General features: G+C 38.4%; 1 protein-coding gene across 5 annotated transcripts in view; it reads left to right on the forward strand.

The window, feature by feature from the left end:
• The first annotated feature begins 1,062 nt into the window (after nt 1-1,062).
• The window catches only part of not (non-stop), a 239,444-nt gene continuing 213,129 nt past the window's right edge, over nt 1,063-27,377 (forward strand). For 3 of the 5 annotated variants that reach the window (XR_010860538.2, XM_067149840.2, XM_067149843.2), the window contains exons 1-5: nt 1,063-1,377; nt 1,629-1,761; nt 1,939-2,154; nt 19,361-19,438; nt 20,287-20,459. Coding sequence is in view for 4 of the 5 variants with exons in the window: in XM_067149840.2 (XP_067005941.1) it covers nt 1,258-1,377; nt 1,629-1,761; nt 1,939-2,154; nt 19,361-19,438; nt 20,287-20,459 (720 nt within the window). In the remaining variant the exon portion in view is untranslated. The remainder of the gene's footprint in view (nt 1,378-1,628; nt 1,762-1,938; nt 2,155-19,360; nt 19,439-20,286; nt 20,460-27,377) is intronic. The other 2 variants (XM_067149844.2, XM_067149841.2) reach the window with 2 other exon arrangements.

Here is a 27,377-nt window from a genome sequence, read left to right on the forward strand (position 1 = left end):
CCATGCCATCTCTCCACTGACAGCTCGGAATGTTTGTGATACACATACCACTTAGTCAAGCAGCTCATCTCATTTCTCCCAAGTCTTCCCAGCCCAAACACTGCAACATTTGTGTAACACTACTCTTTTGTCGGAAATCACCCAGAAGAAATCAAGCTGCTTTTCTTTGGAATTTTTCCAGTTCTTGATCAAGTAATGCTGGTGAGGGTCCCATACATTGGAACCATACTCTAATTGAGGTCTTACCAAAGACTTATATGCCCTCTCCTTTACATCCTTACTACAACCCCTATATACCCTCATACTGATGTGCAGAGATCTGTACCCTTTATTTACTATCCTGTTTACGCGAATACACCCTTACCTTACACATGCGGTTTTTCGGCGACTATGGGATATTAAAGGGTTAGGACTGAGAAGTGTGCTGCAAACATGGATGTGGGAAGCTACGGTACCGAATACCATCTTAGGGCTGCCGACGGTGATGTTCAAGCTCACCATCTCCCTAATAATAATTTCGTGTGGCTATTTCTAGCCGGGTGCAGCCCTTGTAAGGCAGACCCTCTGATGAGGGTGGGCAGCATCTGCCATGTGTAAGTAACTGCGTGTTATTGTAGTGGAGGATCGTGTTATGTGTGAGTTGCAGAGATGTTGGGGCCAGCGCAAACATCCAGCCCTCGAACCATTAGAATTAACCAATGAACGTTAAATTCCCCGACCCTGCTGGGAATCGAACCCGGGACCCTCTCAACCGAAGGCCAGTACGCTGACCATTCAGCCAACAAGTCCCTAATACAATAATATTACATCTACACGATGCATACCATGTAGACAACTCGTTCGGTTTCAGTAATTAAGCGATCTTGGTAACGTGTCATGTGTTCAGTCTTGGCACAAACATGGCGGCCAGTGAAAACCTATTATTTCTGCAAAGGATCTTGATTTCTACGAACGTACTAGAGACATCTGTATGCATTTGTGCGAACTATATTAGGCTCGACCTGGGCTCCGTCTATGGATTTCTCCCATTTATAGCCACGCACAACAGCGAGTACCGTTCATTGTCGCTAGAGGCAATCTGATGTTAGATTTCGGCCACTGGCTAGAATTTTGGGTTTGCTTGCTTGCTTTAGCAAGGATGAAGACGGTCGCCGGTTGTCGGCATCGGCATGAGCGGAGGCTGTACGTAGGCTACATGTAAACAAAGCCGAAACAAATAGTTCGTAATTATATTTACTGCATTAGTGTTTATTTGAGATGAACGAGAATGGCTGCATACACCTGAATAATTATAAATCAGCAAGGGGTACGCAACCTTATGAACTGATATACACGTATTTCATTGCATGCTCATCAGCTGAAGCCCGGAGAAGAAAGGTATGATCCGTCACCTAACTCATAGTGAGGTTTTGAAAATTAACAAAGAGAAAACGAGGAGGATATTGTACAGATTTCTTATTTATCTCGCGTCGTGTCACGTGTTTTTAAAGATACAAATGTCATTAGAGCTTACTGCTCATTTTTGATGAATTGTTGTGTGTTTACCTTTTCCTTCTCTCCCCGCACCCAATCACTTCCATTAAATGGCTTTAATCATTGTGACAATGTAAATTATTTTCTTATTTCAGGCTTATTCGGCGTTCTGTTTCATATGCAAAAACTTCGGTCCTCGTCTACATTCATGTCTTCATTGCATATATTTTGGATGTTATACTGGTGGACATATACAGGAACATGCCAGGCTCAAAAAACATTTCTTAGGTAGTTCAGATTTTGCTTTTACAATCGTAGAGGTGTCGCTTAGTAGGTGAACTATTATTACCCTTATTAAAATAGTTTCTTATTCCAATTATTTAATAAATTATCTTTAGTTTGAGTTCTGGATTTAAATAACATATTTAATTTGTGGTAATATATTTGTGATATTTTATATTTCAGCTGTAGAATTAGCATATGGAATGATAATGTGCTTCCAGTGTGGAGACTATGTATACGATCAAGATTTTTCATCTATTATTGGAGAGAAAAGACCAAAAGCTGCAGCATCGTTAGGAATATCTGTTATCTATCATCCTTGGGAGCCAAAGTTTCATGATGTAGATCTTCTTCAGCTGAACGAGCATAGAAGGAAAATAATAGAAAATTCAACTATAGGTAAAACTTTTTTTTAAGTTACTGCCAGTTTTTTGCTGTGTGTTATAGGCTACATGCATGGTTTTTTTCTCTCTATTGATTTAATGTTGTACTAAAACATCAAAGGTTTTGGGGACATAAGAATGGGAAAGGGCTACAAATAGGAAGGTAGTGGCTATGGTCTTTGCCTGGTGTGCCGGGCTGAGTGTCTCAAGACGGTTGAGGCGCTGGCCTTCTGACCCCAACTTGGCAGGTTAGATCCTGGCTCAGTCCGGTGGTATTTGAAACGTCAGTCTCATGTCGGTAGATTCACTGGCATGTAAAAGAACTGCGGGATAAAATTCCGACACCTCGGTGTCTCCAAAAAGCGTAAAAGTAGTTAGTGGGACGTAAAGCAAATAACGATTTGCCTGGTGTGTAAATGGGAAACCATTGAAGACAATCTTTAGGGCTGCCGATGGTGTGATTTGTACCCACCATCTCCCAAATGCAAGCTCACAGCTACGTGTTCCTAAACGCGTGGTCATTTTGCTTGGTTGTGTAGTTGGTGAGCTGTAAGCACTGTTCATAAGGATGGTCAAAACTAGCAATTCCAAAGTGATAGCCGTTCTCATTTTAGAAGAATGGAATAATACTTGGGACAATCGGCTCTCTTGATTTGTAGAATACAGTTGTGGGGAATTAGTGTTTACCATCTCTCTCTGAACATTGACTTTTCAGCAAATTGCCTACAATCAACATATAATATGTACAGCTACCTTTAAACTTGAATTTCCTAAATGCTAAGTAACAGGTTTGAAAATGTATGTTAGGGCGATTGGATAATATACTCCATCTTACATTTGGTTTACAGATGGTTTGTCACTTATTCTGGAGCAAATAAAACCCTAACTCTCTTCCAATGGGCTACCTTGTTAGATGAGAAAAGAGATGAACATTCATTGTATGGAATAGTACCGTTGGGGCATATGGCACTGGAACAGTAATTGCAAATATAGCTTGATCTATATTTGCAATTACTGTATATCTTAATAAAGTTGATGGTAGAGAAATGGTGGGATTCCCAGGTCAAAAAAAATGTGAAGTACATGATAAAAATCTATCAAAAATTGTTCAGCACACTCCATCATAGGTATCAGTTATTTGAAGTAACACTTTGGTGGCCATATTGGTGGAAAGCTACTGATGTAATTTAGCGGCCAGGATTTCGATTTTTAAAATTAATACCATCCTCTATATGATTAAGCTTTCCCTTTAAATTTAAATTTTCTTGATTGCTTAATGTCTAATGTTTTCTTCTCTACTAAGGTTCCTTGTTTTAGTAAGCCAAGAATCTTGATCTATTGGTTCATTTATATCTTCCTTTATCATTTGTACTCTACTTTTATGCATCTTGTTTCCACTGTGTTTTATCAACTTTTCTTTAACACAAATCTTCATTTTTTTCCTTATATCATCCAAAACATAATTTTAAGAAATTTATTTAAAATGCTTCCACTCATTCTTGGGTTGCTCACGTCAAACCTTCTTAATATAATAGAGTTTGAGGAATGTTCCACCATTCAACACATTGTACATACATACATACATACATACATTATCATTATAGACTGTTATGCCTTTCAGCATTCAGTCTGCAAGCCTTTGTGAATTTACTAAACGTCGCCACAATCCTCGATTTCCAACCAGTGTTGTGGCCTCATTTAGTTCTATACCTCTTATCTTCAAATTGTTAGAAACCAAGCCTAACCATCGTCGTCTTGGTCTCCCTCTACTTCTCTTACCCTCCACAGCAGAGTCCATTATTCTCCTAGGCAACCTATCCTCCTCCATTCGCCTCACATGACCCCACCGACGAAGCCGGTTTATGCATACAGCTTCATCCATCGAGTTCCTTCCTAAATTAGCCTTTATCTCCTCATTCCGAGTACCCTCCTGCCATTGTTCCCACCTGTTTGTACCAACAATCATTCTTGCTACTTTCATGTCTGTTACTTCTAACTTATGAATAAATAATCCTGAGTCCACCCAGCTTTCGCTCCCGTAAAGCAAAGTTGGTCTGAAAACAGACCGATGTAAAGATAGTTTCGTCTGGGAGCTGACTTCCTTCTTACAGAATACCGCTGATCGCAACTGCGAGCTCACTGCATTAGCTTTACTACACCTTGATTCAATCTCACTTACTATATTACCATCCTGGGAGAACACACAACCTAAATACTTGAAATTATCGACCTGTTCTAGCTTTGTATCACCAATCTGACATTCAATTCTGTTGAATTCTTACCTACCGGTACTGACATCAATTTAGTCTTCGAGAGGTTAATTTTCATACCATACTCATTGCACCTATTTTCAAGTTTGAAGATATTATACTGCAGGCTTTCGGCACAGTCTGCCGTTAAGACCAAGTCGTCAGCATAGGCCAAACTGCTTACTACATTTCCACCTAAGTGAATCCCTCCCTGCCATTTTATACCTTTCAGCAGATGATCCATGTAAACTACAAACAGCAAAGGTGAAAGATTACAGCCTTGTCTAACCCCTGTAAGTACCCTGAACCAAGAACTCATTCTACCATCAATTCTCACTGAAGCCCAATTGTCAACATAAATGCCTTCGATTGACCTTAATTCCATAGTCCCCCAGTATAGTGAACATCTTTTCCTTCGGTACCCTGTCATATGCTTTCTCTAGATCTACGAAACATAAACACAACTGCCTATTCCTCAATTTTTCAATTACCTGGCGCATATTGAAAATCTGATCCTGACAGCCTCTCTGTGGTCTGAAACCACACTGGTTTTCATCTAACTTCCTCTCAACGACTGATCGCACCCTCCCTTCTAAGATGCCAGTGAATACTTTGCCTGGTATACTAATCAATGAGATACCTCGATAGTTGTTGCAATCCTTCCTGTTCCCTTGCTTATAGATAGGTGCAGTTACTGCTTTTGTCCAATCTGAAGGTACCTTACCAACACTCCACGCTAATTTTACTACTCTATGAAGCCATTTCAACCCTGCCTTCCCACTATACTTCACCATTTCAGGTCTAATTTCATCTATTCCTGCTGCCTTATGACAATGGAGTTTATTTACCATCCTTTCCACTTCAAGCATAATTTTACCAATATCATTTTCCTCCTCCCCATGAGCTTGGCTGTTTGCAACACCACCAGGATGATTTCCTTTTACATTGAGAATATGTTCAAAATATTCCCTCCACCTCTCCAGTGATTCCCTGGGATCTATTATGAGTTCACCTGAATTACTCAAAACACTGTTCATTTCCTTTTTCCCTCCCTTCCTAAGATTCTTTATTACTGTCTAGAAAGGTTTCCCTGCTCCTTGACTTAGCCTTTCCAGATTATTACCAAAATCTTCCCATGACTTATTTTTGGATTCAACAACTATTTGTTTCGCTCTGTTTCTATCATCTACGTACAAATCCCTGTCTGCCTCGGGCGTTGTTTGGAGCCATTTCTGATGAACCTTCTTTTTACGTTTACAGGCTGCTCTCACTTCATCATTCCACCAAGATGTTCGCCTTTTCCCGTCTTTACACACAGTTGTTCCTAGGCATTCCCTTGCTGTTTCTACTACAGCATCCCTGTATGCCACCCATTCACTTTCTATATCCTGAACCTGCTTACTGTCTACTGTTTGAAACTTCTCACTAATCATATCCATGTACTTCTGTCTAATTTCCTCGTCCTGGAGATTTTCTACCCTTATTCGTTTGCAAACAGACTTCAATTTCTCTACCATAGGCCTAGAGATACTTAGTTCGCTACAGATCAGATAGTGGTTTGTATCATCTAAAAATCTCCGGAAAAATCGTACGTTCTTAACAGATTTCCTGAATTCAAAGTCTGTTAAGATATAGTCTATTATGGATCTGGTACCCCTAGCCTCCCATGTGTAGCGGTGAATAGCCTTATGCTTGAAGAATGTATTCGTAACATCTAAACCCATACTAGCACAGAAGTCCAGCAAACGCTTCCCATTCCCATTAGCTTCCATATCTTCCCCACATTTACCAATCACCCTTTCGTATCCTTCAGTTCTATTCCCAACTCTCGCATTGAAATCGCCCATTAGCACTACTCTATCCTTGCTCTTGACCCTGACCACGATGTCACTCAATGCTTTATAAAACTTGTCAACTTCATCCTCTTCTGCACCCTCACATGGTGAATACACGGACACAATTCTTGTCCTAATTCCTGCAACTGACAAATCTACCCACATCATTCGCTCATTTATGTGCCTAATCTCCGCTTACCCGAATATCACTTACTTCTAGCACATCCAGATGCATCCTCTTTGCCTCTACCTTCTTTCTTCCATAAGCCCCATTAATATTGATAGCTCTCCATCGAATTCCATTTCATTCGCCAAGTTGTTTCCAAGGAGTCCCTCACCTGTCAATTGGGAGTGGGACTCCATTACTCCCATAGGTCCGAGGCTTGCTTAAAATGTTCTGAGCTCGGTAAATTCATGAAGCAGGATGCTACCCTACTTGCACATAGTCCAAGTTAGGATCTCTCCTCTAACGGGTTATGGACCACCGGTGAATTGTATTGTCCTAGCCGCCTGAGCACAAGGAGAGCCATGACTCAGAATATGTCCGAGATGCTCAATCCCATTCCATAGCAACTGGTATCCCGACTCTCAAGACCACTTACTAGGCCACTCAGCCGTTGCCCATGGTTCACGAACTAGGACGTGACTACAGTAACCCACAAACACGAACCATTCAACACTCCCTTGGAGTCATCATCATTTCTTGTTGAATATCAAATCGAGGGGAATCTGATAACAATCATCATTGGGGTTGTCTACATACATCTCGATTGGTTGACATGAGACATCATAATAAAATTATACACCTAATGGCGATTGCCTAAAAACACATCAGTGGGTTGCAAAACATACACACTGAATTGTAACGTACAAATGATGTGTAATATTTGGAACTTAAAAAATTTTGGTTCTGGTTTAAACTGTTGTATGTTCGTGGAACACGGAACACTGGAAACATATGCACTGGTTGAAAATATACACATCGACATTAAACACATATAATAATATGAAACACATGGCGCTTTAAGAATGTTCTTGGACTTGTTGGTCTTGTTTTAATCTAATTATATTAGATGAAATATATACACATTGAAGTGAAATGCACACAAAGACATAAACTAAGTGTCACTTAAAAAGTTTTTGATTCTGGTTTAAAAAACTGTTGTGTGTTCGTGGAACACGGAATAGACCTGTTGGTCCTATTTCAATCTACTGGAAACAAATGCACTACTTGAAAATATACACATTGACATGAAAATTTATACATTGACATGAAACACATGGCACTTTAAGACTGTTCTTGTATTTGGGTTAAAAAATATTGTCGTATGTTTGTATAACTCGGAACAGACTTATCAGACTTGCCACAATCTTCTTGAAAACATGTGAACCTTTTGAAACAAAACTTAATGACTAATTATACCACACAATCACATGAAAAGTTTGGTAATTTACAAAAGTTCTTGGATCTGGGCTAAAACACTGCACATGTGTTTGAAGAACGCGGAATAGACTTGTTGGCCTTGTTTCATCTACTTGGGTAAATGAGTCAGTTGAAATGTATACATTGACTTGAAACCTTGGTATTTTAAGAAAGTTCTTGGATCTGATTCAAAATTATTGCCATGTGTTTGTGGAACACGGAACGTAACTGTCGGTCCTGTTTCAGTCAACTTGAATATATGACATACTTGAAATGAAAAACGTTTGACAATGAAACATTTAATACATGTAGAAATTGCTTGTTCTAGTTTACGTAATTTTGCAGTGCTTTAGTATAGTATGAAATAAATTTATTGGTAGGTTTAAATTGGCTGAAGAGCTGGGGGAACATCCTTCATGTATGGAACACTTGCTTATGAAGTCGAAACTGTCGTCTACTATTGTTGTTGATGTAGAATTGGTGATGGTATGGCCTTGGTTTATGGAACCGTGCATTGAAGGTGGGTGTCTGAGGAAAATGAAAAAAAGGAATGAGAAACCATTGTGTGTGTTCGAGTTTAATTGTAAAATGATATTTATTTTACTTACTCACTCTGTTCCCGCTCGCGCTGACCTGCCATTAGAAGAGTGGGTTATGATCTGTTCAACTGTGCTTTGTGTGTGTGTGTTTTTTTGCTTATTGTTGGCTAGGAGAGGGGGACGGGGAGAGGGAGGGGTTGGCTTGCTTTGGGGTGGTTGAGGTGTGGATGGGGTGTGTGAGAGAGGGGAAGTGATTTGTTGTCAAGCCGTTCTGTCTAGATATTACAAGTGATGAAATTCATTTTTCGTCCGTATTGAAAGTGTCATAAAATGTATATAGGAAAATATTTAATATTTATTTCCACCTATTCAGTACAATACAAGACCAAATGGAATGTATATACAAGACGTTGGCATTTAAGTTAAAACATTTTTTAAAATGTGAGACATGTTTCGCCTCTTACTTTGAGGCATCTTCAGTCACTATCAAAACCTTATTATTTTTGTCAGGCAACAGGTTGAAATTATCCTAAAATTTGTTTGATAATGATTGTAGGTGAGATAAAAATTTTACAGTTATTGTAAAAATATTCATGAATAACTCAAAATCTAATATAATGATAAACTCATGTGTAATTCACTTGATGAATAGGACGTCATTTAATGGTACAGTAGCAAGAAGATGGCTTGAAACTTTATTCAATACCAGATATCCAGCACATAGTGGAAAGCATATAAAAAAAATTACAGTGAAGATATACAATACATTCAAATTATATTTAAAAATCTAGTAGATTCTTAGGTAGTACACTTAAAGATGGAGGTGTCATGTAATTATGAGTGACAGTTGATGGCTTAAAGCCGTAGTCAATGTTTGAAGTATAAGTAACATAATATGCTAATATATAATGAATAAATATGAAATAAATTACATTGTTGAATATAAAATATAAAGGAGAAACATTCCAATTTTGTTGGGCAAATATTATTTAACGTTGTTCAACTGTTGTTGACCATTAAACCTCACGGGCAAATATACGCTAACGTATATGTTTCCCGTTTAAAGTGTTCAGTTGTAAATATATTTCCCGGTTAAACAGTTCAGATTTTAGAGCCCCTTGGGATAGAACACGTCCGCTCAAAGCAGCCCATGGTTAGAACCCTCCAGTCTTTGCGCAAGTTGCACCCTGTGTTAGACCATTCGCACGCTCGCGGTTTGTCTCTGGTGTTACGGAACATGTGTACTGTGCGGGCTTGCCAAGGCCATAAGACGTCACGCTATGACAACACGGACACCAGATGCTCACTCTCACCTTGTGGAATCGAATCGAACCCATCAGTCGAAATTTCCACTCCACCGTTCCATCTAGCGGAATAGAATCAAACGGGATTCTACGTGGGAAACATAAAGCACGCAATGGATGTTTTGATAAAACTCTAATGCAGTAATTTGTGAGCCACGACAGGGTGAAGTAATTAATCGAGGTGGCCTAAACATTAATTAAAAACCGTAAAGAATCAGTTTGGTCAATGGCATTAGGATGCAGAAGGCAACGGGAAACCACTGCATTAAAGATCCTGAGAGATATTCCAATAAATTCACATGGCATGGCTGCAACGTCGAGATCAGAGCTGGCCGTGTGAATCGTCTACCTCCGTTTGGAGACGATGTCTTAAGAAGAAGAAAGTGTATTTGTCCACAACATTACTATTAATCTACCACAAAATTGAATATTCTAACCTGTTTGATTTTTCATTCCCTTGCTTATTTCCTTCCAGGCATTCTCTCTTATGTTGTTGCAATAATACTTATGGGTCTTTTCGTAGAGGAAATTGTTTTTGAACTAAACTGAGATGATTTTCCGTGTCCATTATTAGTGAGGTGAACAAAAACAACTTCCCGACTCTATGCAGGAAACAGCCGACTTGCCAGCAGCCAGTTGATACACATGCCGCCAAACAGCCGGCCGAAAGATCCCAATCGTCTACGAAGTTGAACGAATGTTGATAGCCAACTGGGTGTTGGTGGGTGGCACACAGAGGCATTGCAATACCATGTGTTGGCATAAAATTGAAAGTTATTTTTACTTTTACCTTTATACGAGCTAAACATTGTATTATCATGTCACTTGTAATTATTACATCACATTATTAGAACGTAGCACAAGGATGAGGAGACATGAAATAAAATTCTCGTGGGGAAAGAAACTGTTTACGTTTAGATGTGCTAGCGTTGCTACTGCGTATTTATCACTCCCACGTAATACCCCAGATACTTTTCCATGCACTTATTTCTGCAACTTCGAACCTGTGTTTCTTTTCTTCATTACATATACAGTCGAACCTGTCCTAACGGACACCCTTATTCAGCGGACACCTGCCTATACGGACAATTTCCTTCGTAACCGATTTTATTTTACATAAGACAAGTGTTAAATCGGCCTCATTTAAGCGGACACCTCAACCTCCGGACAGCGGACATCGCCATTTGTCCTGTCAACGTGACATAAGCGGACACTTTACACGTTGCAGGACAATTTATTATGCCAGACCACATGTTATCCTTTCTTTTAAAACCATTCTTCAGACATAAGGAAATCCATTTTGAATGTTTGTACTATTTCGAGGGCGAGGGGAGAGAGTGTACATCGGAATGCAGTTCTACGTAGTGGTGTATAGGCCTATTCCGAGAATTCTAATTGCCCAGAAATGCTGCCAGAGACTGTTGACTCACAAGTTACATGGGGATTTTCGTCCCTTCTTGCATCATTCTATTCATAACTCGGATTGTCGCTGATAAGGTCGAGCTCAGGTAGTCAACTTGAGGAGGAAAGGACAGTACAGTACAGGTGCTAATTAGTGAGACAGAAATGTAATTATAGAAAGTGACAAGGAACTTTCAGTGAGAAAGCTTGCCGAAAAATTCAACTGCGCGAAAACTCAAACACTAATGTGAAGAATAGAACTGAATATCGCAGTTAAGGAAACGTGCTAAATTTACACAGACGAAGCTTCACGATTACTTCACGAAGCTGTAATGCTTGTAAATGATGTAAAAATCACTTATAATAACTCTCTTTGAAATACTAACACAGAAATGATTTAGAATAATAAAAATAAAGATATGAATGGTTATATTTAAGGTGGTTGTTCTTTGCCGTTAAAATGTTTGATTATTTTTACAAACTTATTTTAGCAGACACCTCTCGTAACGGACATTTTTCCTCAGAACAAACGGTGTCTGCAGAAGGGAGGTTCGACTGTAGCATGAAGAGGATTAAAGTGGGAAAATAAACTCAATACTGACTTGGCCATGTGGTACTTGTGAAACAGCCAGAAACTGTGCCGTTGCCGTGACAACCAGTAGGAATGCAGGGGCGGTTTAGGCCTAGGTTTTGAGAATCTCTAAGAATAAGTTGCCAGATTTCCCATTTGCTGCCGTTATCCTGGAAGCAGGTGTTGGGGGTGTGAGGAAGATAGAAAGCACATGCTAACAAACTATAGCACACGTCTTGTCTTTGTGTCTTGTAAGCCTAAGCTACGGATTGCCAAGCATAGTGTAGCGTCGTAATTAGTATGAATAGGAGTCGGTGAAGTTAGTTGTACTTGTAATACCAACGTACAAACGTTTTAAGTGAAAATGAGCAGAACTCAGAAGAAAGAGATCAAGCGAAAGACACTAACAATAAAAGACAAAGTGGAGATTATAAGGAAAGTGGAGTCATCTACACTTTCCAGTGTTGCTTTGGCAAAGGAGCTGGGGATGCCGCCGTCTACTTTGAACGGCATTATAGCGAAGAAAGAAGAGATCTTTGCTTCTGCAGGGAGTACTTCAGCAAATTGCAAGGAAGTTAAATCTGAAAAGTACGACGAAATAGAACAAGCTCTGCTATTATAGTTTAAACAGCAGTGAAGTTAAAACATACCTTTCAGTGGGTCTATTGTGAAGGAGAAAGCCGAAAAATTGGATGCAAATTAAGGGTATCTTTCACCGCGTCGAACGGGTGGCTGGACCACTTTAAAAATCGAGCCAGCATCGTTTACAAAACAATTTGTGGCGAAGCAGAGAGTGTAAGTGCGGAGGAAAGGGAAGCATGGAAGGAAATGGTTCTGCCTTCTAAAATAAGCAAACCTTGCAATGTTTTTAATCTCGATGAATTCGCGCTTTTTTACCTGCTTATTCCGGATATGTCTCTAGTTTTGAAGGGAGAATCTTGCCATGGGGTAAAATTAAGTAAAGTGCGAGTTACGGTATTGTTTGGTGCTAATATGGAAGGAACTGAAAAACTACCTCAACTGATGATAGGGAAGTCTAGGAAGCCACGTTGTTTAAAAATGTCGGTAATTTACCGTGCAAGTACACCAGCAACAAGTCAGCTTGGATGACAAGTTCCCTGTTTGAAGAGTATATGCGGGCATTAGATGTGAAAATGGGGAGCTAGAACAGGAAGATTGTGGTGTTTATAGACCACTGCCCGTGCTCATCCCAAGGAATGGCCCCATTTAAGTAGAATTTTTTCGACTGAATACTATATCGGTACTACAGCCCATGGACCAAAGAATCGATAAGGTATTGAAGCAGAGGTACCGAAAATCAGTTGTGCGCCGTATGCTGCTACGCATTGAAGCAGGCAAACCTATCCACAATCCTTCTCTTTTGGACACAATGCCTGTAATAATAGCAAATTGCTTCAAGAAAGCAGGCTTCGGTGCTGGTACCAACATAATTGTTATGGAAGTTGGTGATGAACAGCCTGGGTGCTGGAAAACTATACAGGAGATGATTACCAGTAGTTTCAACGACTTCACTGCCATTGATGATATGGTAATCACTTGCGAGGAGCAGGCTGTCGATCAGATCTGCAAGGAAATTCAGGCAGGAGGTGAGGAATTGATGAAGAAGAAGAAGAAGAGGTTGAGGAAGAGAATCCCCCAAGACCATCTTGCAGTGAGGCAAGCATCTGCCTTGAAAAACTGAGGCGGTTTATGACACGTTCAGCCAGTGTGCCTCAGAACACATAAAGGCAATGTGGGAAATGGAGAGGTTTATACTTAAAGAAAGCAGTAAAAACCTGAAACAGTCAACCCTGGACAATTTCTTTTCCAAGTAGGAGCCTAGACTTTTGTGTTTGAAAATGTATTTAATGTCTAATGCAGTACAGAATTTACATTATATACAGTTCCCGTTTACCGTTTTAATGTTCTTAGTATTTCTTCTTATCTCTTGCACAAGGTTTTATATAATATATTCCCTTCTCTTATCAAATATATTATTTTATAATACGGTATGTTCAATTATTTTACTTTATCTCTAAAAATATTGTCATGATAATCAAATTTTTATATTGTGGCTTTCTGTTAGCAGCTCTTATATATCGGCCTATTTTGCTATTGTTCACAAACAAGGAAATCTGTTGGCTGTGTGTTTCACATGTATTTCAAAGTACAGAATAAGTTTTTGGGCATTATCCCTTTTAAGAATTTTTCTCCTTAAGAAGTATTTTTTTTTGCATTCCCTTGAAAAACTTCCTAACAGAGTTTCACTGTAGTATCTTCCGACCTTCAGTGGAGAGATGGCGTGGAATGATATTAGTAGACAAATAAGTTTGAGTGGTGTTTTTGGAAGTAAGAAAGATCATAATGTGAAGATAAAGTTTGAATTCAAGAGGATAAATTGGGGCAAATATTATTTATAGGAAGAAAAGTTAGGGATTGGAATAATTTACCAAGGGAGGTGTGCAGTAAATTTCCAAACACTTTGCAATTATTTAAGAAAAGACTAGGTAAACAACAGATAGGGAATCTGCCCCATGGGCAGCTGCCCTAAATGCAGATCATTGGTGATTGACTGATTGATTTGATTGATTGAGCAAAGGTGGGCATGCATAAGGCTAACCCTTGTATTCCACTAAGTGCCGAAGTAACTGAAGGTGGAAGCCTTTACCTTCTACTCCTCCAAGGGCCTTCATGGCCTGCACAGAGTTGGCTTTGCATCTCTCCTCTTCCTTTCCTCTTACCATCACATTTTTTCTTACGTTTCTGCACATTGTTTCTAATTCTCTAATCTTCCAACTGTTCTTGGACTCCTCTCACATCCTTTCCTCATCACAATTCATCAACCAATAGTATTTTGCCTATTCTTGTACCTTCATGACTTCCTTATGCTACACTTAATGATACCATCTATCACAGTTATTAAGAGTAAAGGTGACGATACATTTCAAGCTTCAAAACAATCATTTGTAGCCCATACGGTGGCACTCTGCTAAGTGGTCTGTCGTTGGATTCATAGCAAAATTATGTTGATACCTGAAGAGCTACTTGCCAGCGACCTACCTACGTGCTTTCTAAAAGAATGTTTTTTTTTTTTTTAGAGTCCACTTTTTCAATACGTAATGTTCTTTTAAATTAATTTACGTAAATATTTTTACATTATCATTTAGACTTTCACGGCCCGTGAAACTATTCATGAGGTATATTTTTGGGCTTATGCTGTGTAATTAATTATAAAAACACACTCAACGCGTTTTGAAAGGAACCTTGCCTTTCTTCATCAGGAGACACAGAGAAATGAAACGACGCATAACAGGTTGCTAGGAGAAAGCAACAAGGAACTTGAAATGGTGCCCTAAGATGTAAACGGGACGCCATTTTAGCCCCAGATAAAGACAACAAATGGCAACAGTAAAGCATTACTCTCTAATGGTTCTGATAATAGGTAGCCATGATTCACTGAGGTTGTAGCCTGTATCGCAGTTGAAATTATCTGGGTGTTTACGTAAATCAACCGCTTCCCTGATAATTCTTGGGCGATATTGCTTTATACGGGCAAGAACATCCACTTCTTGGAACAAAACATCATGACCAGGTGTTAAGGCATGACCAGCAACAGCTGATTTATCAGGTTGGTTTAGTCTGATACATCTGGTATGTTCTTTGATGCGAGTACATACCGTTCTTGAAGTCTGCCCAATATAAACTTTGCCACAAGTACAGGGAACTCTGTAGATACCAGGTTTTATTTAGACAAACTATCCTTAGAGGTATTGGCTGTTCTTGGAGGCCGGGTTTATCTGTGGGTGGAGCTTTTACATATTGAATTTTATTGATGTTTTGGAACATGTTTTCTTTTATTTTTAATATTTTTAGTAAATTGTGAAATTTGATCATATAAAGGTTTTTTAATCTCTAAAATGTAATGTAAATTGTGGTTTCTGTTGAAATACTGGTCCATGAAAATGTAGATATTTTCGTATTCATTCATCAATTTGCCTATTTTTATTCCCTTTTGTATAGTTAAATCTCGTTCTATGGTCATGTGGGCATGTCCAGTTTCTTTCGTATGTACGCTCATTGCCGAGAATTTATGATATTTGTTTGCATTATAGTGTTCTAAGTATCTCGTTGAGAAACTTTGTCCTGTTTGTTCTGTGTATGAGACGAAACATTGAGTACAGGTGAGTTTGTAAATCCCGGATCCTGATATTGTGTGATTTAGGAACATGCTTTTGGTTGATGTTTTGTGTTTTGAACGAAATTTTGAAGTCATGTTTCTTAAAGGGGTTAGAAATTTGAAACACACCGATATAACACACCATCGCCAGTCAGACAGAAGGTGTCACAAGACCAAGCCAGCCACAAGAGAAGCGAGGGGGTGAGAAAGAGCCTGCTCAACACCCCCATTGAATACTGCAGTTCACACTAACTTCACAACTAAGACACATTTATTCATTACAGACTCTCAATCCACCAATATCAACCCTTAAAAGAAGCAACAAGACCACAATAAATGTCACGACGACCTTGAGAAGTCTCCTCTTCAAACCCACACAGCGACAGGCAGCAAGATTTTACATAATTTTAAAAACCATAAAGCAACGCTTGGGCAACGGATCATACAATATCTTACGAAAACGCTACCCAATTTTACTCCCAAGGTGACACTCAGGTCCGTGAAGATTCCAGTGAGAGCACGCACATCGGTTATTACAGACTAAATAACCCAAACAAACCAATGTCATCACAAGTTTTCAAATCATATCAATCATGTTTTTATCAAATGTACAATAATTGTAAATTTACCCTTGTTTAGACAGAGCAGTTGTATGCAAGCTAAATGTTTTTGTATGTAGGACATGTAAACACAATTCACATCAGCTGGATATTTCTACAGAATATAGAATACATGGCTCCTTTCTCCAGAATGTCTTTGAAGGAAAGGCCCTAGGGAAGAAGTCGAGAGGAAGACCACGTCTCTCATACTTTAGGAACATAATCACTCAGCTGGGTTTTGCTTCCTATGTCACGATGAAAAGAACTGCTGAAGACCGTGGGATGTGGCTGCAGCGACAAGGCTTAGCCTTTAGATAATGGATGGTTGGATTTAAAAAATATTTTTAGTTAAAACATTTCATGTCAGCCTAACCATTTTAGGTATTTTATTATCAAACAAAAGCCAGGATCCTGGCTACTTTGATCTTAGGTAGTAGGAACAGTGGCTGAAGATACCAAAAAAAATAGGCGAAACATGTCCCGCTTAAGACATAACAATAATGTAAAAATGTTTATGTAAATTAAAAAAACATAATGTATTGAAAAGGTGGACTTCCAAAAAACATTCTTTTCGAAAGATATACGTTTCTCAACAAGGACTCTCGATGAGACTTATAACTTGTAATACTACTTACCTGCCCCAAAAAGTCTTTCTTATGTAAAAGAACTAAAACTGAACATCCTGAAACAAAAAAGTGACCATTTTCTTTATTGTTATCGGCCATCTGCGATCAACTGTCCTGAAGGCAATGTTCTTATTGTCTCGGATAGAGCTTGCGTGATATGTGGCCACAATGTTACAACATTTGGTGAAAATCATAGGTTATGATTTTCATTTTCATGTTGACGTATAACTAATATAATAGAGTTTGAGGGATGTTCCACCATTCAACACAATGTAAAATATTTGAAATTTATTAAGTGAAGACCGGTTTCGACTCCCTTGGAGTCTTATTACAAGTTGTCCATTTCATGACCGTATCGATGAATATAATCAAGAAGTTAGTAAAATAAACACCTAATCGATACTTTATTATTGCCTCAGGCAAAATTGAATATAAATTAGCACTTACAGGACATGTTTCGACTACTTAGTGGTCACGCTCCCTTCAAGAGGCTCTTTTCTATGGCTGCAGCGCACACTGTCTGCATGGTAAGAAAATTAATTTAGTAGTTCTACCTTATCTTTCGTGTTTGTCACAGGCCAATCTCAGTTATGAAACAGTATACAGCTGAAGAGGACCACCAAGTGGTCGAAACATGTCCTGTAAGTGCTAATTTATATTTAATTTTGCCTGAGGTAACAATAAAGTATGGATTAGGTGGTTATTTTACTAACTGTTTGATCCCTTGGAGTCATCATCAGTTCTTGTAGATAATTAAATCACTGGGAATCTGATAAGTCATCATTGGGATTGCCTACATACATCTCAGTAGGTTGACATAAAACATCATGACAAAATTATACACACGATGGCAATTGCCTAAATACATATTAATAGGTTGTCCTAAAACATAATGACAAATTATGTACACAACGACATGAAACACTTGGCACTTTAAGAAAGATCTTGGATCTGGGTTAAAAATACTGTTGTGTGTTTGTAGAATGCAGGACAGACTTTTCAGTCTTGTTTGAATCGATTTGAAAACATGTGAACCAGTTGAAATAAAACCTAATGACATGACATGAAATGCTTGGCACTTTTAGAAATTTCTTGGTTCTTGTTTAAAAATACTGCCGTGTGTATGTGGAACACGGAACAGACATGTTGGTCTTGTTTCAATCTACTAGAAAGTATATGAACTAGTTGAAATATACACATGGACATGAAACCCACACATTGACGTGAAATACGTGGCACTTTAAGAAAACTTTTAAAAACACTGCCATGTGTTTGGGGAACACGGAACAGACCTGTTGGTCTTGTTTCAATCTACTCGAAAATATATGAACTAGTTGAAATATACACATTGAGATTGATTAGATTGAAACAAGACCAACAGGTCTGTTCCATGTTCCACGAATACACGGCAGTGTTCTAAGTTTTCTTAAAGTGCCAAGCGTTTCATGTCATTGTGTATATAATTTGTCATTAGGTTTTATTTCAATGGGTTCACATGTTTTCACGTTGATTGTAACAAGACTGACAAGTCTGTTCTGTGTTCTACAAACACACAACAGTATTTGTAACCCAGATCCAAGATCTTTCTTAAAGTGCCAAGTGTTTCATGTCATTGTGTACATATGGTAATTTGTCATTATGTTTTAGGAGAACCTATTGGTATGTATGTAGGCATTTGCCATTGTGTGTATAATTTTGTCATGATGTTTTATGTCAACCTCTTGAGATGTATGTAGGCAATCCCCATGATGATTGTTATCAGATTCCCATTGATTTAATTATCTACAAGAACTGATGATGACTCCAAGGGAGTGGAAACTGGTCTTCACTTAATAAATTTCAAATATTTTACTTTGTGTTGAATGGTGGAACATCCTTCAAACACTATTATATTTGGTGAAAATGCAAAGTTTGAAACATACATGGCGGCTCCACCAGTTTGTACTTGCAGCCAGCACATTGTATACCCCGTGGTAATAATGAATAATTAATTCACATTTTGTCCAATGTCCAGACTAATCTCAGTTCACTCCCTTCAAGAGGCTCTTTTCTATAGCTGCGGTGTATACTGTCCGCATGGTAAGAAAATTAATTTAGTAGCTCTGACAGGCCAATCTAAGTCATGAGACGGGCCACACTTACTTCGAGAGTCTCTTTTGTATGGTCGTGGCGCATACTGTCCGCACGGTAAGAAAATTAATTTAGTAGTTCTAACCTATCTTTCGTGTTTGTCACAGGCCAATCTCTGTCACGAAACAGTGGTCACGCTCCCTTCAAGAGGCTCTTTTCTATGGCCGCTGCGCATACTGTCCGCATGGTAAGAAAATTAATTTAGTAGTTCTAACCTATCTTTCGTGTTTGTCACAGGCCAATCTCAGTTATGAAACAGGGGCCATACTTCCAATTAAGGGGCTCTTATCTATGACCGCGGTATATACTGTCCACACGGTAAGAAAATTAATTAAGTAGGTCTAACCTATCTTTCATGTTTGTCACAGGCCAATCTGTCATGAAACAGGGACCACACTCCCTTCAAGAGGCTCTTTTCTATGGCCGCGATGCATACTGTCCGCACGGTAAGAAAATTAATTTAGTAGCTCTAACCTATCTTTCGTGTTTGTCACAGGCCAGTCTCTGTCATACAACAGTGGCCCCTTCAGGACCACACTCCTTTCATGAAACTCTTTTCTACGGCTGCAGCGCATAACGTACTGTCCTCATGGCAAGGAAAAAAAGTCATTTTATAGCCTAAACTATATTTTATCTTTGTCATTCATCTTTCATGTTATTCAGTAGGTGTGTATAATGTGCCGACATTGACAAGCCTGTTTAGTACATTACGAGGTCTTTGGAGCCGCCACCATGTTGAGTGTATAACCTATGTTTTAAGAACTGGCAACCAAAGCATTACTGCCCCTAGCTTTCAGCTTTGATATAGAGTAAGAAATTATTTTGTTTACATGTACATAAAGGATTTGATCACTTTATTATTTGATCGACTTTGATGGTTACAACCGTATATTAAGTGACAATAAAATTGTTCTGTTCTATACTTACACAGATAAATACTCCTTTTCTGTATTTTTCACTCAACTGGTGTGTGTAATGTGGTCTTGGAATTGAAATGACGATCTAGTTTATACAAGGGGAAGTGTGAAATATTATGACCACATAGATAAAATTAATTTGAAGAATAGAAAATATGGTTGGGACCAGCTTCACTGTACATGGAAAATTTTGCTAAGGAATGTTCTTGACCCAAGAGAGAGGAGAATAATTTTGGCACATTAATAGGATCATTTATCAGATCATGTTTCTAACATTGGAAATGTAAATTGTAAGCTCACTATAACTACAAATCCTGTTACTTGGGTATACATGCTAATTGTAATAAATTATCAAAAACTTTTGCTCTGTTTAACAGGACTCAGAGGTCTCATTAATCTTGGAAACACCTGCTTTATGAATTGCATTGTTCAAGCATTAACTCACACACCTCTGTTGCGTGATTTCTTCTTGGCCGAAAGACATTTATGCCAGTTCAGAGATCAGCCCGGTCGCTGTCTTGTTTGTGAAGTGTCCAGGCTATTTCAAGAGGTAAGTTATTTGTGAAGTTTATATTTTTATTAGGTTCTTACTACTCATTTAAATATTTCCTGAATGGATCTCACTTATCGTAATCTATAATCTTCATTTCCGTATTGACGAATTACACAATTAAAAATAGGAAAGAATTTCCACCAATCAATACTTGTTTTTTTATTGCTTATATTAAGCTACAGGACCAGTTTCGACCCCATATACAAGGTCATCTTCAGCTGAACCATGAATACATATTTATATGATGAAGCCTTGATTAAATTGCATTGTCAAAGGAATGTTATATGATGTGCATTTAGTCACATACAAATGGGGCATGTCTTATCGTGAATTGGCATATATGTTAGTATGTACAATATTGCAACTGTATGTCTAAAATATTATGTTGAGGTCTTAAAATTAGTGTATAAAACATATCTTCACTTATCCAGAGTATTTTGTTTCAGCACAAAACAAAAAAATGTTCCATACCTAATTTTCCTTATTTTCTAACAAAATTTACTATCTTTTTATTACTGTCAACTGGAACTTTTGCTTGTACTAAACTAGCACTAATGTAGTGGTACTTAAAACATATTTATGAGTATGTGTTATTACATAAAAAGAAAGAGGATTGTTTTGGAATATTGTGTACATACATCTTCATTATAGACTGTTATGTATTTGTGTTCAGTCTGGAAGCCTCTGTGAATTTACTAATCACCACCACAATCCTCTATTTGTAACTAGTTCTGTGGCCTTATTTAGTTCTATACCTCTTATCTTTAAACTGTTACAAACTAAGTCTAACCATCGTCGTCTTGGCTTCCCTCTACTTCTCTTACCCTACATAAGAGTCCATTATTTTCCTAGGTAACTTATCCCCATTTCGCCTCACATGACCTCACAACCAAAGCTGGTTTATGCGTACTGCTTTAGCCATCAAGTTCATTCCTAACTTATCCTTTATCTCCTCATTCTGAGTACCCTTCTGCCATTGTTCCCACCCCCTTTTACCAGCAATCATTCTTGCTACTTTCATGTCTGTTACTTCTAACTGTTGAATAAGATATCCTGTTGTTCCAACCAGCTTTCACTCCCTTAAAACAAAGTTTGTCTGAAAACAGACCTCTGTAAAAATAGTTTCGTCCGGGAGCTGATTTCCTTCTTGCATAATAATGTTAATCACAACTACGAGCTCACTGCATTAGCTTGCTGCACCTTGATTCAATCTCAATATCTACCATCCTGGGTGAACATACATCCTAAATACTTAAAATACTGTATCTGTTCCAGCTTTGTATCCAAAATACTGTATCTGTTCCAGCTTTGTATCCCTAATCTGACATTAAATTCTCCTGGATTTCTTGCCTATTGATACAAGTTTAGTTCTGGGAAAGCTAAGTCCGACTCGTTGGCTGAACGGCCAGCGTACTGGCCTTCGATTCAGAGGGTCCTGGGTTTGATTCCCGGCCAGGTCAGGGATTTTAACCTTAATTGGTTAATTCCAATGGCATGGGGGCTGGGTGTATGTGTTGTCTTCATCATTTCATCCTCATCATGACGCGCAGGTCGCCTATGGGAGTCAAATAGAAAGACCTGCACCTGGCGAGCCGAACCCATCCTGGGATATCCTGGCTCTAAAAGCCATACGACATTTCATTTCATTTGGGAAAGCTAATTTCCATACCATATTCATTGCACTTATTTTCAAGTTTCATGATATTAGTCTCAGGCTTCCGGCACAATCTGCCTTATTAAGTTGTCAGCATAGACCTAACTGCTTATGACATTTTCACCTAACTGAATCTGTCCCTACCACTTAATACCTTTCAGCAGATGATCCATGTAAACTATAAACAACAAAAGTTAAAGGTTACAGTCTTGTCTAACCGCTGTAAGTACCTTGAGTACAGCAAAGAAAATAAATCAAATCTGAATATTGTTTATAGCATAATATAATCTTTACTTCTTACAACCCGAGTGAGAATTACTTAACAATATTTTGCCCTCTGTTGTATATTATCCCAATCCTCCCATGCAGTCGGGGTATGGAATGTGGTGGAGGAGCTTTCGGACATCAACTAATAAACATCGTTAGGCCTAAACATATGGAACCACACTCCAAGTGAGTATGGAGACCTGTTTTCTTGAGTACTTCTGGTTTTTATAAATGCTGGCATATTGAAGTACACCAATCACTGTAACAATAGTGATATATTCTGTTCCTGAAAATATTAATTCCCTATAGTCAAGTTTTTCTTCTCATTCCTTTACTTCTTCCACCTTGTCAACATTAGGAATAAAAGACCGTGACATGTAACTAGCACAAGCACAAATTTATGTTAGAGACCTGGAAAGTATCCTCATGCCTGTGGAGTACTCATTGAACCAATCAGCCACAGTTTGGGAGTGGCTGGACGGTGCATTGTCTTGCTGTACGTACAGATCTCTTGCAGTGTGGTGGAAGTAAACAAATGGGTGGACATGACCTGACAGCAGGTTCGTGTATCGTTCATCGATGAGGGACGTTGTCAGATGTATTAGGGGTCCCATTTCATCCCACGTGAACGGTCCCTGTACATTGATACAAACAACTATGGTCTGAACTGCGCTTTAAAACATACTTGACACAGGGTTGTATTTGGTTTGTATGTGTACTCTGTCCTGCTGGGTAAAACTTCAATCTACTCGCATACCAAGCTTTTGAAAGTTTTGGTACATTAATTTATTCTGCCACGAATCTACTATGCTGGCATAGCAGGGAGAGAGGTGGTAGTTACTCCCACGTGGCATGTCCCTGGTGGCAGATAGGGGGGTCCTTACCGGCTTGCTGGTGGACTTCAGCGAAATAAAATAGCTATCGCGGACCAAACACACAACCACCTGTGGGTGGTTGACGTAGATGAAGAATATGCCACGGTATTCCCTGCCTGTTGTAAGAGGTGACTAAAAGGGATGACCAAGGGATGATCGAATTAGGACCATGAGGCTACTTGTAATTAGTACCATCTCGTGGGGAACACCATGGGTTGCCCTTACTTGTGAGTAGTACCACTCTGTTAGGTACACAATAGGTTTGTGATTAGTACCAGTACATGCGGAGCACCATGGGCTTAAGTTGCCTGTAATTAGTCATTACATTTGGTCTTGTTTTGTACCATTAGGGGCCGATAACCTAGATGTTAGGTCCTTTTAAACAACAATCATCATCATCATCATTTATTCTGCTATGCTTCAAATTAATCTACCTTTAACATTTGATGTACACGTAGCCTACTTTGTTTTCATCATTTCTGACCCTGTTGGTTTTCTTTATCCAAACTCCTGGCATTACAGTAGAATGTCAATTATCCGAACCAACTGTGACCAGATATAGTTGGGATAACTGAAGATCATACTGTGCACAAAATTTAAATCCTGAAGGTAATGTTTCCATGCATTTTGAATTATTTAGGCTAGTATATAGTTCGCTTACCTTTATTTTGTGAAATAATCACAGACTTTTCGCAGTTAATAATAATGTTATTTGCTTTATGTGCCACTAACTACATTTATGGTTTTCGGAGGTGCCGGAATTTTGTCCCGCAGGAGTTCTTTTATGTGCCAGTAAATCTACCGACTCGAGTGTGACGTATTTGAGCACCTTCAAATACCACCGGACTGAGCCAGGATCGAACTTGCCAAGTTGGGGTCAGAAGGCCAGTGCCTCAACTGTCTGAGCCACTCAGTCCGGCTTTTACTGTTAAAATGCAGCTCTGATACAAACTCTCTTTCTGAATGTCTTTGCACAAACTACATGTTAACTCCCTGATGGAGAGCAGAATCATTTCTCTCCCTCATAGTTTTTTTTTTTTGAACCATCCTTGGAATCAAGTTTATATGCAAATTGTAAAATGTTTTGCTGTTTCGTTTCATACTGGATATTGTGGATTTACATACATCAATCAGTCTTGCTAGAAATGATTCACTTTCTCATTTTTCTAACTGGTTTAATTTTTTTTTTTTTTTTTGCACACTTTATTATTACCTTATGTTTAATGGAAAACGTCATGTTTCATAGGATATAAACTTCATGGTTTTGATTCATATTGAATTGTGCTCACAATAATAATTATTAACTTAATATCGTATGTTCCACCTTTTTCAATACTATATTATGCAATATTATTGAATTACATTACTAAACGAGGGACTAGTTTTGGCCTTGGCTGGCCATCTTCAGCCTTAATGTAATACATCTAATAACTAAACAAATGTAAAAACACACAAATGACATGAAAACTAATCTACAAACACACAATTAACTTTAAAATCTGGGATGAACTAAGTGTAAAATCTGAAAAATAAATTAGACTCTAAATTCTTAGCATCTGGAGTATGCTCATCATCCAGACTCTTTCTTGTATTGATATTCATGGAATTGTTAGTTCCATCACTGCTAATCATTACAATTTCAATTGCAAAACGGGAACTGGTAAATGTTGATTCTGTAGTCAGATCATCAATCACCAAATCTACTTTAGTGGTGTTAGCAGTATGCAAACCGCTGGAAGCCACTGTAAATAACTACCAGCTGACGCAGAACTGCTACATGGTGTTTTCACATCGACGAACGTAAAAAAAATGGAATGTTCCCGTACTGCTTGTAAAAAACATGCTGAAATGCTGTTGGACATTGTCAAGACGGCACATAAAGATGTGGTTAAAACTGACACATTCTTAATTTGTGGCTGGTATAAATTCGCAATTCACTGTGGCATCCATGAAGTTAACCTGAATAAATGATAGATAAAATTAGATAAAATTAATGAATAGAAGGGGGGGGGGGGGGAGAGAGAGAGAGAGAGAACATGTTAGTCAAATGGCATAGGTTATATGAGACTTACCTCTCGTTGCGGCATGTGGTGCGTGATGTATTGTTGTGTGCCTATACTAACGATTGTGAGATTCAAAGGAAAAGGAAGGGGTGGGGCAAGGGGACAGGAGGGCTGGAGGGGAAGGGGGGAATGAAGGCAGGGCCGAAGAATGTGGGAAAAGAGATGGCTGCTCAGGAAAGGTGCTGTGAATATTATGATAAACTGAAATATGACTTGTTGTTTTAACGTTTCTAAAAATGAGAATTAGAAGGTCAAATAGGATATTTGGCTTTTCTGAAATGTCATTAAGATTATGATTTGGGTTAAAATATTGATCTTTCAGTAATGTTGATGATTTTGAAAATTTCCATATGTTGTTTTATGTCGTTGAATTTGTGATTAAAGGCATGCATATGCTGTCCTACAGCTGAAAATTTATTGTACTTCAGGGCATTGACTTGTTCCGAGTACCTTATATTAAGATTCATCCCGATCTGTCCGACGTAAGAATTACAACGGTTGCAAATAATCCTGTATAATCCTGATTTTGAAAAACTATTGAACTTGTTTATGGATGTGGCATTATGTAAGACTTGTGACTTGTGAAGTTTATATCATATGATTACGTAGCCAACCAGGCTAAACAGAAAGCCTATCTAGTTATATTTAGGTCTTAAAGTCAAAATAGCCAAATTGCGCAAAGACATCAAATTTCTCAAACAGTGTATCGCTCACAATTTGACATCCAACTTTCTTAAAAGCATGTTTAAGAATCATTGTTCTTCTTTTCAAATTAGCCGGGCTGAGTGGCTCAGACGGTTAAGGCGCTGGCCTTCTAACCTCAACTTGGCAGGTTCGATTCTGGCTCAGTCCGGTGGTATTTGAAGGTGCTCAAATATGACAGCCCCGTGTCGGTAGATTTACTGACACGTAAAAGAACTCCTGCGGGACCAAATTCCGACCCCTAGGCGTCTCTGAAGACCTTAAAAAGTAGTTAGTGGGACGTAAAACAAATAGCGTTAATATTATTACTTTTCAAATTACTAAAACCCAAACTAGAACAAATAAAACTTGGCTGAGAGAGGAGATCAAATTTTTGTACAAGAAAAATTCCTTTCTTATATGAGACTCACCTTGAAACTACAAGTTTACTTTCTGATGCTCACTGGAACCTATTTCAAGCCCAAGTTGACAATAGATTATTTATTGTATTATCAAAAAAACAACAAACTCTAGAGAAAAAAGGTTGCATACGTTAATGAACTCTAAACTCAGCAATAACTGTGCTAAAGAAACAAACAAAAACACTAGGCCTAACATGCCCAACCAATTTCATCCTCCAATCATAAATTTGTTCAAGGTACCATTGAATGAAAATGAAAGTTGCATTTTAGCCAAGGGCCCTAAACACAATTGGCCTAATTTTACTACTCTGAACACAGCCATCTCTACAACAGTAGAAGCAGAATTAGCCATTAGCAAATTGCCAGCAGATAAACAAGACGAAGTAAGAATTGAAGTAAAAAGAAAATTAAACTCCATTCTTAGCCCAAAAAAGCAATCCCGTAATTCATCCCTTACACTCATGAGGACAATAGCTACAAGGATTTGATTCTCATACAAAAGCAAATACATGCTCTCAAAAAGAAAATCAATGATAATAATCTACCGTCATAATGGACAAAATGGACAAAAACGAATATGTAACCAAAACAAATCAATTTTTTAAAGATAGCTCATTCTCTACAGTAAAGAAGGACCCTAGCCTGAGAATCCAACATCAAATTAAGCAGACCGTCAAGAATACTTCAGATCTATTGACAGATCAGAAAAAACTAAATTAATATGAACCCAGGTTTACGCACCGTCAAAGCCCTCCCCAAGATACACAAAACCGGCGTCCCCATTCGCCCGATCATTAACTATAAACCGAGTCCGTTATATAAATCTTCACAATTCATTAAAAAAAATTTTACCTGCGAGAGGTCGCTGTATGAGATTTTCTCTCACATTATTTTGTATTGTGAGTTTACTCAGCGATACAAGGGAGGCGACTATTCCCTCTTCTGTCGTGAGT

The sequence above is a fragment of the Anabrus simplex genome, chromosome 6, assembly GCF_040414725.1.
Source record: "Anabrus simplex isolate iqAnaSimp1 chromosome 6, ASM4041472v1, whole genome shotgun sequence".
NCBI classification, from domain to species: Eukaryota; Metazoa; Arthropoda; class Insecta; order Orthoptera; family Tettigoniidae; genus Anabrus; species Anabrus simplex.